At 45.0% G+C, this 14,888-nt stretch overlaps 1 protein-coding gene across 1 annotated transcript in view; it reads left to right on the forward strand.

Moving 5' to 3' along the window:
• The window catches only part of LOC147689399 (vomeronasal type-2 receptor 26-like), a 204,468-nt gene that overhangs the window by 132,829 nt on the left and 56,751 nt on the right, over positions 1-14,888 (forward strand). Inside the window, exon 3 of the mRNA XM_086940081.1 lies at positions 14,655-14,778. Coding sequence (XP_086796207.1) covers positions 14,655-14,778 — 124 coding nt within the window. The remainder of the gene's footprint in view (positions 1-14,654; positions 14,779-14,888) is intronic.

The following is a 14,888-nucleotide window of genomic DNA, read 5'->3' on the forward strand; positions in this document are numbered from 1 at the left end:
GGCCACCAAACAAACTTGCGTACCTATCGCTTGGTGAGCGTGGATCCCAAATGACCCTCGTGGGCTTTGACAATAATGTTCTTTCTGAGACTCCAAAGGACAATACGCTTATCACCTTGTGATAATACACAATCTTCCAATGAAATCTCAGATTCCACCTTCCAGAAAGGCTGTATGCAATGAGGAAGGGCACGCTCTCTAAGCCAACCTGACTTAACAAACCCACATACTCGTGGTAAAATCTCATCATTGGGAAGAGCTTTAATCCAACTGTCTGCAGAATCAAGCCCCTGCCCACGCCCTCGCCGCCGTCCCCCGCATCCGAAGAACGACAACAGGAGGAAGGTCCTTCTCCTACCTGGCCGCCAAGACCTGGAACTCCCTCCCGACCGACCTGCGCCTGACCCAAGACCACCTCTCCTTCAGGAAGAAACTCAAGACCTGGCTGTTCGAGCAGTAGCAGCACCCCCCCAAGCGCCTTGAGACCCTCCGGGTAAGTAGTGCGCTCTATAAATGTCTTTGATTGATTGATTGATTGATTGCTCGGGTAAGTCGAGTGAGGCTACCAGGCAATTGTCAGAATCTTCCTCCACAACATAAGAAGGAATTGCTCCTTCCTTGTTATTATCAATGGGAAAACGCAACAGATAATCTGCTCTGAGATTCCTGCTCCAGAAACATGAACAACATCAAACTGGTACTGCATAAGGCGAGATACCATACGTAGAATCCAAGGCGAGTAGCATTTGCCGGTACCAGCCCCAAGAATGGAAATGGGAGGTCTATGATCAGTTCTCAATAAGATGCGCTTACCCCAACTTTAGGGTCGAAACTTTTTGATGGCCCACAAGCAAGACAAAAGCTCTTTATCGAAGACTGAGTACTGAAGTACCCCATTTCTCAAAACCCGGGATGCAAATGCGACTGTGTTCTCTCCTCTTGAAGTATTTTGTGTCAGAACAGCCCACAGCCCCACTTGACTCGCATCAACAGTTATGCAAAAAGACAACTCTGGGTCAAAAGGTTTGAGTGCACTACTGTTAGAAAGGTAACACTTAACACACTGCAGGGCAGACTCACATTCATCAGACCATTCAAACACCAAACCCTTGCAAAGAAGAGAACTGATGGGCCGTACAAGAGTGGCATAACTTTGAATAAAACTCCAGGAGACCAAGTAGAGACTTGACGCCACTCTTATCAGATGGCCTCTTGATACAATCCAATACCTCATTAGAGTCATAAAGTGCCTCAAAATGAGAAAGCCCCTGGGCCTCTGTGATATTGCTTTCCTGGACCTCATTGTCCTCACCACAAAAAAAGGGGGTGTTAATGATTGCCCAAAAACTTGAGGTATCCTTCAGCACCTCCACGGATAATACCGCATTCCATGCCTCTGACTTAATCTCTACTTTCCGGGTGTACACTGCTCTCTTGTACTACTTCCGTAGTCTAACTATCAGAGCCCTATCACAAGGTGATTTTTTCAAGGCTAAAACTAAGGAGCGATGGGTACGCGAGCAGTTATCGTCAAACCATCTTAAGCCAGACATGGTTCTTGGTTTGGTATTGACGGTTAAGTCACGTGCTATCTGCCTGCAAATACCCTCAAAATCTCCGAGGACTGCATCCTTAGTACTCAAGGGGGCTGTACAAATTGTACTATTCCCTGTACTTTTCTCGAATAAATCCATTAAAAAAGGGTCAGGCATAACTTTGGCCCATCTCAGTCTCCTCCCCTGGTCACGTGTTACAACACTCCTAGGAACCAAGTTTTTACCTCCTTTGCCCATTATGCCACAGCTTTTGTCCAGTTCTAAAATGACCGGTTTATGATCACTAAAAGGTGATTCCTGGGCATTGTAAAAGACTACCTTGCCTAGTAGCGTGGGCGGCAGGAAAATATAATCAACAATGTTGTCTCTAGCCCTAGATTTAAACGTGGAGCACCGTTCATGATTATCAACAAAGCCGGGTTCAAAGAGATCAGCTTCAGTCAAGAGGGACTCTAGACCCTCGCCCCTTACTGAGTGTTCAAAATGGGGAGTCGTCGCAAAATTAAAACCATGCACGTCAACAATTGAGCACTGCAAATCACACAAATGAATATTAAAATCACCCATAAGTAGTACATAATAAAAAGTGGATTGCTTTGTTCTATAGTCTTCTAAAAAAGATTTCAAGCTGAACAGATGTTGGTTCGTAGAATCACTCTCTCCTGAATTATAAAAATTCACAAACAATAACTTTGGGTAATTTAACTTGCTAACTTCTACTATCAGGGAATTAGCAGAGTCTATCTCTATCCTCTTTGTGTACCCCATTAATTTCAGAGATAAAAGGAACATAAGACCACCCTTTGCTCTTCCTGCTGGGGCTAGTCGGGCAGGTAAAAAGTGAGAACTAAAACCATCCAACCAAAAATGTTCCCCCCTATCCCAAGTCTCCTGAAGAGCCATTATATAGAATGTTTTAATAAAATTTAGCCAATTTGGATCATCTCTTTTTGACCTTAGGCCCGCGATATTCCAGCTCATAATTCTACAATTAGTGGAGTTTTCACTTCCGGTATCAACCTTAGCCAGGTAATTTAGGCTTAGGACAGATGAGCAAGCCTCTACCCCAATATTGCCACCAGCAGAATTACTAGAGCTTACTACTGATATACATTCCTCATTCTCCTCTAGTCAGTTATTTGTATCCAGCCGGGTCAGTGGGGAAAATCTATTTGTAACAGGTAGGCCTTCCTCATTAGGCCTTAACATTAATCCTGACATTTAGCTGATACCTCTGCCGCTCTACCTTAACTTACAGGTCCAGGGACGAGACTTGTATTTGTGGGAAATTGACCCATCAATGACCGATGAGTGCTGTTAGCCCTTGTCCTAACAGGGTGAGAAATCACACTTACTGGAGGATAGAAATAGCCCAGCGGGAGGGCCCTTATACCCCCTGCACATACATCAGTAGCATCCCAAAAAAAAACTGTTGACTATGTTCCGTTTATTAAAATTAACTATGATACAGTCGCCAGGAACTTGCTTGGGTCGACTACCCACCCAGGACACCCGTCTGGCCATTATGATGTGATTCTAGATCTCAGGTTGTCCCGAACAATAATTATCACACCAATTTTTTGCTTTGCGCAACAAAGCCGCGGTTGATTCATTATCAGAGGCATTTAAAGTAGGTACCCCAACAAGAATTGCAGCCAGAGGAGTAGCTTCTGGAGGGAGATCAATTCTAGTATCGCTAGAGGTTTGATGTTTCTTAATATGAATAAGGTTCAACCTATCTACTACAGATGGGCCCCTCGATTGCAAACAATGTTAATCTTTGTTGCTTTTTAACTTGGTGGAAGCGTTTTCTGGAGAATTAAGAAACGCCTTCATGAGAATAGTATTTGGAGCTTTTACTTAAGAAAGTTGATTAGTCGCTTTTCTTTTTGATTATGGTCTTGGCATTTAATAATTTTGTGATTAGGAGCCCACTGGCTAGAATGAATTCTCATTAGGCATGAGAAAGGAATTTCAAGTTAAGCTAAGGCCTCTTGACATTGTTAGTTATCTGTAATTGTTAATCCTCGCAATATGCTGTATTAAGTTTAAGAACCTTAGTCTGTATGCGGTGCCTATGTTTCCTTGAAAACACTGATTAACATAAAAAGCCTTTGGTTAACGGAACTCTAAAAGGGGACTAAAGCACAACAAAGAAGAATATTAAGGTGAGACTAAAATATTGAGATAAGCTATAGAGAAAGAAAAAGGGGCAGGGACTATTTTTCTTTGTAACATTCCCCCTCTCTTAATTTTCAATCCTTTTCAGAAATGTTAATGTAAATTGATACTTGTATAGCGCACTACTCACCCGCAAGGGTCTCAAGGCGCTTGTACGAATACCGCTGTGGAACCCATCCTGGCTTTCCCTGTGAGGTGTCCACTCCTGGGCACCCCCAAGGTGGAGGCCAGGCATTCTTAGCGTTATGGGGGGCCGTTGTGGAGATTAAGCAAGCTATTGCCCAGAGTTGCAGAGTGGGACTCCATGATTGGAATAGGCACCGAGGCGAGGATTATCAGGTCCGTGGAATTTTGAGCCCAAGACCCGCCGAGGCAGGGAATTGAACCCTGGTCCCGGGCCAGACCTCTGCATCAGGGTCTGCCGCTCTAACCATTGAGCCACACTTCTCCAGAAAGAGTTGTTTCTTGCATTTTAATCACAACAAACATTCAGAAAAAGACATACCACAGCGTTTTAGGATTTAATCTGTCTTAACAAGGTGATTCACACTTAATGACCTTTGAAATTGTTGTTAAAGAAAACTAGATGTATACAGGGATAATATAAGTTTATGTTTATTTCTTAGAATTACCAAGACGCAAGTGACTTCCTATTAGGAACCAGGCTGGTCCAGGAGTGAAGTTGCTGTGTCTTCTCTTTTTCTCTGTGTTGTTAGTCGTCCCACTCCCCTTCCATTTCAGAGTATTTGCTAGCACCACTGTTTAATTCAGTGAGGCTGCGATATAGTCTGGATGGGTTGAGGAATAGGCTTCATCATCGCCCCTGTCAACTACCTGGATTTCAAGTGAGCGGTTCGACAAACCCAACACTGGGTGATATTTCTGGACCATTTGGGGGGTCATGAACAGGAGGAAGGATTAAGGCATTTTGGTTGATGTAGAATTAGATCATGTGTTGATCAGTCAACTGGAAGAATGTTGTCGATCGTGATTGCTTCCCGGTGGGCAATGATGGCATCTAAGGTCGCTCCTTTGTTGTGAGTTTCTTCCGAACAGTGTTGGGAAAGATTATTGTCACAGAGGAGGTTATTGAGAGATTGAATTAGAGAGTTGTTGGTTTCATTCCAGCGTAGGTTGAGATCACCCAGGATTAGGTAGTTAGTGTCTTTAAGTGCGCAATGGGCAATCAGGCCGGATAAGTGTTCCCCAAATGTGGGGATGTTGCCTGGAGGGTGATAGAGAAGGTGACTGACTAAAGGGCTGTTGCTTTAATGATGACAGAAAGACATTCAAAGAAGCCGTACTTGAGGAGTCAGTTACAGCGATGTCTATGTCGTCCTTATGGATGATGGCTACACCTCCACCTCGTTGATCTTTTCTATCTTTGTTGATGATGGTGAAACCTGGGGGCACCAGCATATCTAAACAAGGAGGGGAAATCTCATTTAGCCATGTCTCCGTGAGGAACGCAATATCTAGATCATGAGAGAGGGTGGCTTCTGCTAATTCCATTGCATGTTTGGGAGCTGATCTATAGTTAATGAGCAGGCAGTTAGTGGATAGTTTCTTTTTGCTAGGATACTTTCCTCATGGGGCCCTGGGTATGGAGGAGAGGGAGGGCTGGGGTCTTGTGCCTTTTGAGGGGGGTATTCTCTTCTGAAGCCTGTGATCACTTGGATATTGGATTTAGGGGAGGCAGTAGGAGGAGAGTCGTATGTGGAGGCTAAGTCCGCTGCTTCTTCCGTGGACATTGCTGCTTTGGTCCTAGAAGGTCTTTGCATCTGGGTTACAGCATTCTTAATTGGGGGACTCTGTAGCCTGGACAAGGGGGATTTGATTCTAGTGAGGGTCTGTAACGGGATCTCAGCGTCGGTTTTTGTGGGCCTCTGGAGCCGGTTTTTGAGGGCGGAAGAGGGCCCGGAATGGGGTTTTAGGAGGTTAGAGTTGGTCGGTGGAGAGTGCCTGGTATGGGATTGCTGGGGCATTCGAGCCATGTCTAGGTTGATTAGGATCTCGACAAGGGCTCTGAATATTATTTCTAGCTGACTCTCTAATAGGGTCAGCCGGTGCATTATGTCTTCCGGGGCAGGGGGCATGCAGTTGTGGGAAGGGACAGCCCTTGAAGTGGGGGGCAAGATCGAATTGTGGAGTCCAATGCTAATTGGGTTGCCCAGACTGCCACTGTCCACGACCCTCAGTGGGGGTCGAGTCGAGAGCTCTTCCTCAGTGGTTCTACAGGATTGAAAAGGGGGTCAGTAGACCAAGCTCGTGGGATGGTGATGGGGCGTAGGGGAGGGGGAGTCTGAGGAGGTGAAGGGGTCAGATCTACCTCGAAATATTGACGGTCGCAATTAGTAGGAACGGAGGAGTGGAAGGAGCTTCTAGCGGGGGGCTGAATAGTCTCACCAGGGGAGTGGGAGTGGGTATTTGCATCGCCTGGTGGGGAAGGATGCCAGGGGAAGGGGTTGGGGTGGAGCAGATCGAAAGGAGAGAAGATGGGTGGAACGGGAGAGCAGCGAAGAGGAAGTCGAAGGTCACTGTTGTGTTCCCGTTTCTAGTCGTCTGGTTAGGGAGAGAGGTCGTCAGTTTACAGCTATGTGTGGTGGTCGTCGTTTTAGATATGTGAAGTTGCAATCTTAGTATAGTGATCCAGTTCTCAGGTCTGTCCATGTGGAAGATGAGATCCATCTTTACCTGCCCTTTGGAGGTGCAGTGGTAGGTGTCCACAAATAGTGTTTCAGAGTGTTATCTGATTAGAATGTGTTTGAGGCTTCTTCTTGCTTTGTTGGAGAGCTTGAGGGGGAAGATAATTGCAAAGGCGTTCACGCCTAGCGGTTTCATGTGGATCATGGGTGAGTTGACGGAAATTGGGATGCCCTGTGACGTTGTTTTGGTTTCGTGTGGTTAGAAGGCACCTGGGGGCCGTAGCTGCCATGGGCGTTGAGGGATTCGGTAGGTAGAGAAGGCCGCAGAGTAGTGGATCATTGGGGAGTTCAAGGGCAGCTGTCTTAGGACCAGGTGAAGAGTGGTTGGAGGGCAGAGATTCAGTAGGGAGATTGAGGTGAATACTGCCGGGGGGTGAAAACGTCACAAACAGAGCAGGTACCTTTGTGTGGGCCAGTAGTCACCAGCCTCCCTGGGGCAGTCGGAGGGTAGACTTTTTTTTTTGGTCGTCAACGGAGGGTCAGGCAGTCTCTGGGCTCCAGGAGGATGCCCGAACCCTCATCAAAGATCTAAGAGGGTCAGGTACTGTGTTGGTTCGGGTTGCGCTCCAATAAGCGACCTAGGCACGGTCCTGAGCTGACCCAATAGACAATCAAATGCCACTTTCCATTTGCTGAGATGGACTGTCGGTGGCCAGGCATCAGCTCAGTGCCAATCGGGCTCCTCATCAGGCTTCCTCCTTGGAATATCAGAGGAGGGAGGAGCCAAGCTTCCATTTGATGAGAGCTCCGATGTGCAGGAGCAGGAAAACTGCAAGAAACGGGGCTGTATGCATTGGGACCTTTAAGCGAGTTCCACAGTGTCGGCCATCTTAGGGCCAGGTATAGCTTCCATGCAGATCCGAAGCGGAGTCGGGGGTCCTTATCGTCTATCTTCTCGGTAGGTCAAAGGGGGTGGAGCTGTGTCTTAATCCAAATAGAACTCCGGTGAAAAATGCAACAAAAAAAACGGCAGGGAACGGAGCTTAAAGAAGTAGGTCCATCAGGCGTTGTCGACGGTGTCGGCCATCTTAGGGCCAAGCTTCATCATCGAGCACGAACCGAGGCGGAATCAGGGAACCTACACGGTTTCATTCCAGCCAGAGCACACACTGGATGGAAGGGGAGCCGCGCCCAAATCACCTGCGTGCTCAAGTGATCGGGGATGAGAGCCAGAGTTTTGCGGCACTTGCTGAAATGGGCGGCCCTCCAGGGCTCAGTGAAGCGTCTGCACCAATCCTCGTTGGCACTTCATCGGCACCAATCCTCGTTATTCACTCGTTGGGGAGCGCCGACTCCGGGATGCTGCTCCGAGCCTGAGGTGTCCTCGCTGCAGGACTCCTGCGGGATAGATCGCTGGCTGACCTGGAAGGGTCAGGCAGGGGTGTCCGCCAGGGGTGCATTTTGGCTCCCCTGCTTTTTAAACTTTATATTAATGACCTGGACAAGTCCTTAGTGAAGGCGTCCTTGGATATTCCGTGTGTAGGAGACTGTCCTATCCCGGTTCTCCTATACGCGGACGGCGCTGTCCTTTTAGACCGTACTGCGGTAGGTTTACAGCGGCTCTTAGATGCTTTTGGAGCCTACATGCAGTCTTTGGACCTGGTAGTAAATATTGGAAATTCACACATTATGTCAACAGGTAACAGAGCTAGACAAGTAAAATATTTTTATTGTAATCAGTTGGAAGTTTCTTCGGTGTCCTCTTATTTAGGAATTTTATTTGATGATAGGTCCTCCTGGTTACTCCAACAATTTTTTTTAAACAATGCAGTTATTCAATCCTCCTTAGGTTTACTAGGGTTTGCACAGCGTTTGGGGGCCAGACCCATAGAGGCCATTTTAGAGGTATATAGAGCTAAATGCCTGGCCATTGCATCCTACGGCTCCTCCTTCAGACAGCGGAAAACACATTTTTTACGTAGCCTCCTGTCTGTACCACAATCAACCCCTACTTTTGCTATACATCAAGAACTGGGGCTAGGCTACGTTTCTGATATTTTGAGCACAGCTCCGTTGTTCTTCTGGCTCAAAACTTGACTAAATCCCGAATTAATCCTGAATCACCAGATCTTGAAGGATTGTGTCAATTTAGACATGTCTAGTGAAATTAAGTGGTTGTCTGATGTGAAGTGTATGTTGTCTAAAATAGGGCGGCCTGAATTATTTGAAGCACCCAAAAAGATCCGGAAGGAGGATGTGAGTTGGGTGAAAATGAATTTTAAGAACTTATTGATGTTAGAGCGGGAAGAACAGGAGCTGCGCAAACCTTTAGTTAGGGCATATTTTGTGAAAAAAACAACTATTCTTATTGAACCCTATTTGGTATTGGTGAATGAGCCTTTCCATCGATGGCTCCTAACTAGGTTTCGCTTCAATTATATTCATCCCTCATTGGGAGATTTTCCAGGGTGGTGTAAACCTGAGGATGTAGATCCATGTCAGTGTGACAACTTTTCACCCCAGGACACCTTACATTTTATGATGTTTTGTCATTTTTATACTGACATTCGTAGGACATTTTTTATACCCATTTTGAGAGGAAGGGGCTTTTTACAGGTCAGACCAGCGTTAGTCTATTTACAGTTGCTGACTAACCCATGTGACATTTTTTATATTGCGTGTTTTCTTGTGGCTGCTGTAGGGCTCAAGAAAAACAGAAACTTGATTATGAGTTCTGCTTAAATAAGATCAATTGGGTGAATGGGAATTTTTAAATTGTGAATATCCTGGAAATTCTGTAAATTTGTATTTGATGATCTCATAAGTGATACTGCTTTTATTTATTCTATTTTAATGTGTTTATTGTCTGTTTTGTATTGTACTTTTAAGAATTTAATTAATTAAATAAAGTGGATTGATTGATTGATAGCAAATCTGGGCCATAGTGCAGTCACTTCCGCCACAGCAGCTACATGAGGTTTATGACAGCATCTGCAGAGAGGACTCCAACATTCTTGAATAGCAGAATACAATAACATTCAGGGTGCTGAGCAGGCAGGCATTTACAGATGGTCAGAAGCCACTTGTTTTCAAGGGATTGTTTGTTTGAGTAGAAGGATATAATGCTGAATATGCAGCAAACAATGAATAAGACATCAAATGTAAGCATGGGCTAATTTTGCGGATTTGCGGTCCAAGAAATCTCGCGAAATGGCAAAAAAAATCTGCGATTTCGCGAAAAAATCCGTGGATTTGCAAAAATATACTATGGTACTGTTTCTACTGGCTAATCAGTAAGTGCTAGCTCTTTGCGTAAATGTATAGTGCTTTTCCTACACTGCAGCTGCATAAAGGGCCAGAAGATTTGTCTCCAGTTACCATGTGTGCCTGTAACTTTGCCACCACACCAAAAGGCGCCGAGGTCCCTTGAGTGAGCTGTCCATCATAGTGAGGAAAGGGCGGGAAGACGTTTCATACCGCTAGTGTGTGGTGTGCGGGGCTTCTATGCGTGTTCACATGCCTCTTGTGTATAAGGTCAAAGAGTGAGCAGGGCACCATATGAGGAGAAAGCAGCCTCCTGGTCACAGAAACTACACGTGGATCGCGCTCACGAAACTCATGGATGCAAAGACCTCCCTCTAGGATTACAGCTAGCTTGTTAGTACCTCGTTAGTACTTTTCCTACACTGCAGCTCCGTAAAGGGCCAGAAGATTTGTCTCCAGTGACCATGTGTGCCTGTAACTTTGCCACAGCTCCAAAAGGCGCCAAAGTATCCCTGAGTGAGCTGTCCATCATAGTTAGGAAAGGGCGGGAAAACGTTTCATACCGCTAGTGTGTGGTGGGCGGGGCCAAACGGGCGGGGCTTCTATCCGTGTTTATATGCCTCTTGTGTATAAAGGGTTAGAGAGCGAACAGGGCAGCAGATGTGGAGAAAGCAGCCTCCTGGTCACAGGAACTACATGGGGGTTACGCTCGAGAAACTCATGGATGCAAAGACCTCCCTCAAGTATTACAGATCATTTTAGACAGCAGATATGAGGATAAAGCACACTTGCCCAGACTCAACCGTGCTCACTAATTTTTTGGGCTGATTAAAACGTTACTGAATTTTAGCTTCAACTCGGGCATGTGCAAAATAAATTAAAAATCTGCCCGCGAAAGGATTTGCGGATTTTTCGACAATTTTGCGAGATTCACGGATCGCGAAATTGCCAAAAATCCGCAAATTCCGCGAGCGGAACGGATTTTCCGCCCATACTTAATCAAATGCTGGTTTCAACCTTTTAGCCATGATATTCATCAGAATCCAAAGGTATTTGCTCATCCCTCTAATCTTTGCCTGTGCTGAAAGTTGGATTTGTCTAATGAGACTGGAAAGCTGTCATCATCTCTTTTGCTTGTAAACTTATATATCCCCCTTGGGAAGTCACATGATATTTTAGTCGATTCCATTCTTTAATTCGTTCATAGCATTAGTGTTTTGGATAGGTGTGGGCAATAAAGTCCGCTCTGCTAGCAGAAGTTGTGGAGATTTGTTAGCTGCGTATTACGTTGAAAACACAGAATACATGCAATAATTCCGACTCCGCCACTTAGCGGAGTTAGCTACGGCACCCACAACACTTTGATAAAACAACTTTACCTTTACATGCAAAAAAAGCATATAACCAATTAACAAAAGTGAACTTTGAAAAATACCAGGCAATGAGAGTCGTGATGATTTTGGGTTCACCCCAACCTAAGGGGAGGGCAAGCAGATGCCTTGAACACAAAGAGCATTTAACGGAGTGTACTTTTTTTTTTACTGTCAAGAGCATTGTACTGTATTGCCTAAATTGATTTCTTTGCATATTCGCGCTATATCAGATCTTGGCACTCATAGTAGAGCATTGTATTCAGTTCTGTTATTGCGTATGTGTACTCAATAAGGTTGTGTATATTCTCAGCGGATGAGTTTTTGTGTTAGATTTGCCATTTACACAGTTTTAGGCCATCTGAGGGATACCTCACGGATCCACATGTGTTAACTTTGTATGGATGAAACAATTTATCTTTCAACGGTCATGGTATTTTTCTTTTTTGCTTTAATATTGTTGCAATGAAAATGAGGATTAATTGCTGTATTCTTTATGCGGATCTCTGCTGAGACAAAATAAAATAGAAAATGAATGTAACTGCATAAACCTATTATCAAATATTTGGCAGATCATCTTTGTCTCTTCTCCTTCAATTGAACTGAATTGCAGTGAATTGATACTTTGGCATGTGCCCCGTATCTCTCACTCCCTGGATTCCTCTCACTGATGCAATCACATGCGCCCTGCATTTCATCCTCCAAGTATCCCTCACACTGATACACTGACATGTGTCCCACATCTCTCAGTCCCTGGATCCCTTGCACTGAAGTAATCACATGTGCCCGCATCTCCTCCTTTATGAATCCCTCACACTGATGCAATCACATGTGCCCCACATCTCTTCTCCCTGGATCCCTCACACTGATGCACTCACATGTGCCCTCACCTCTCACTCCCTGGATCCCTCACACTGATGCTATGACATGTGCCCTGCATCTCTCACTTCCTGCTTCCCTCACACCTATGCTATCACATGTGCCCTGCACCTCCCCCTCCATGGATCCCTCGCACTGATGCTATGACATATGCCCTTCATCTCTTCTTCCTGGATCTTTTGCACTAATGCAATCACATGTGCCCTGCATCTCTCACTCCCTTCATTCCTCACTTTGATGCAATTAATGTGTCCCACAATTCTCATTTGTGGATCGCTCACACTGATACGCTCACATGTGCCCTGCATCTCCTCCTCCCTGGATCCCTCTCTCTGATGCAATCAGATGTGTCCCAAATCTCTTCCTCCAAGTATTGTTCACACTGATGTAATCACATGTACCCCTCATCTCTCACTCCCAGGATCCCTCTCTCTGAGGCAATCAAATGTGCACCAAATCTCTTCTTCCAAGTATCGCTCACACTGATGCCATTGCATGTACCCAGCATCTCTCACTCCCTGGATACCTTGCACAGATGCAATCACATGTCTCCTGCATCTAATCCTCCTATATCCCTCGTACTGATGCACGCACATGTGCCCCGAATCTCTCACTCCCTGGATCCCTCACATTGACCCTCATCTCTTCCTCCAAGTATCGCTCATACTGATGCACTCATATGTGATCCGCATTTCTCTCTCCCTGGATCGCTGGCACTGATGCTATGAAAGGTTTTCCGCAACTCTCACTCCCTGGATCCTTCACACTGATCCTATGACATGTGCACTCCATGCCTTACTCCAAGTATCGCTCACACTGATGTAATCACATGTACCCCTCATCTCTCATTCCCTGGATCCTTCTCTCTGAGGCAATCAAACATGCGCCAAATCTCTTACTCCCTGGTTCCCTGGTGCTGATGGACTCACATATGCCCGCATCTCCTTCTCCACGGATCCCTCATCTGATGCTATCACATGTGCCGGCTTCTCCTCCTCCATGGATCCCTCGCACTGATGCTATGACATTTGCCCTGCATCTCCTCCTCCATGGATCTCTCACACTGATACAAGTACATGTGCCACACATTCCCCCCTCCATGGATCCCTCACACTGATGTCCTACATGTGCCCTACATCTCCTTCTCCATTGAGCTCCCTCATTGAAGCTATCACATTTTTCGTCTGTATTTACGAGCCATTTCATCAATGTATATTTTCGTGATTCATTCAGTTAGCATTCAAATGTCAAATATATGCTTCAAATGAAACATTGCTTTAAATATATACAGTACCATTGCATTTATGCATCTCAACAGTTTAATGCATTTTTAGAAATGTATTTTAGACATATGTGTAGCACTTCGTTTGTAGATATATTTTAGAAATGTTTAACATGTTTAGGATTTAGTAATGTTGTTCAAACGAAAGTGGAGTGGGTGTTGTGTGTCGATTTAGATACCGTATATAGATTTCCTGATTCATGCCCTTATATAGAGACAATCCACATTGCCCTTATATAGGCATAGAAATCCAGCCCTTATTTAGGCATTGCTCATGCTAACCAAATACAGGCATGGTCAACTACATCCGATCCTCCCTGTCACAACGAGTTCTTGGAAAACCAGACTCTTAAGCCTTTGGGACTTCCCCTTGCCTGGATATTGATTTCCTCCAAGAACTCATTTATTATGCATGAACATCTATTCCTTAGGTGTTCATTCATGACGTTCTTATGCCCGCCTTGTACCTCAATACTGGCATTCCTAAACACCTTAAAGGTATAAATATACCTTCACTTGCTATGGCAAACCACAGTGCGGTTCGACTACCTGCTTGCACCACGCGGCTTGCCACAACAAGTCCCGAAGGAAGTCAAGTCCCCAACTGATGCACTGACCAGACGCTGCCATCCTCCCTACGGAGAATCCAGCTCCAGTGTTTCTGGCTCCCCTTGCGGGGTGTTAGAGAGTGAGTCCTGGGAAAAAGATACCAACCTCTCTCATTGTAAGGTATGGAGCTGACTAGAACCTTTGACAATTCTTGGAATAACTAAATTAAACTAAAATATAGCTAAAACAGCACCTACTTTTTCCCTCGTACTAGACTTAGGTTAGGTACACTGGGGTAGGATTATTTTAGAAGCACCAGTTGAGTATTTTAGTCTGTGTTATTTATATATGTATTTTTATATATGTCATAGCTGCAGATCATGCTATTACAGTATTATTTTATATTACTGCTAACGCTATACGTTTTATACTTCGCATTCTGTCTTACGATTGTAGCAGTTCATATCTCTTGCATGAGAAATAAGACTGTTCAATAAACCCTTTTATTGAAACACCCGTCTCTCTATTTCTATGCAACTCTGTAGAAACGAAGCATGCATGATTGATCGAGTGAAATAGTCATCTATTGTTTCCACAACTCTGAAGATATTGTTCCGACAAAGTTGTCATGTTTATGTGGTTGTCAGAGACTAATCCCTTCTTGTTCATTCGAGAAAGTTTCTAGTGAACTCTGAGGTAGTTGGCACACACAAGTAATTAAGTTTAATGTACTCGATAGAGACAAACTGACCGCAGTCCTATGTCAAATCTATAGTGTATATTATTCCAATGCACAGAGCCGAGTAGGGATATAGGAACTACACTACACCATCACCCCCTCCATTGATCCCTCGCATGGATGCTTTCACATGTGCCCGACATCTCCTGGTTAATTTCTCACATATGCCCTTCTTCCCTTCCTCTCCAGGTCCCTCACTCTGTGTGCAGTGAGAGCTGTCCTCCTGGGTACAGGAAGGTCCCTCTGGAGGGCCAGCCCATCTGCTGCTACAACTGTGCCCCCTGCTCAGAAGGAGAGATTACCGACAAGAGTGGTAGGTGATAAAACACTGCATGCCAACCAATAGTCCTTTCCAAAGAACTAAATTAGAAACCTTACACTTGTAAATTACTCACAAGTGTAAGTTACCTTTGTGAATTGTCT

Source organism: Lissotriton vulgaris, chromosome 10 (genome assembly GCF_964263255.1).
Source record: "Lissotriton vulgaris chromosome 10, aLisVul1.2, whole genome shotgun sequence".
Classification (NCBI taxonomy): Eukaryota; Metazoa; Chordata; class Amphibia; order Caudata; family Salamandridae; genus Lissotriton; species Lissotriton vulgaris.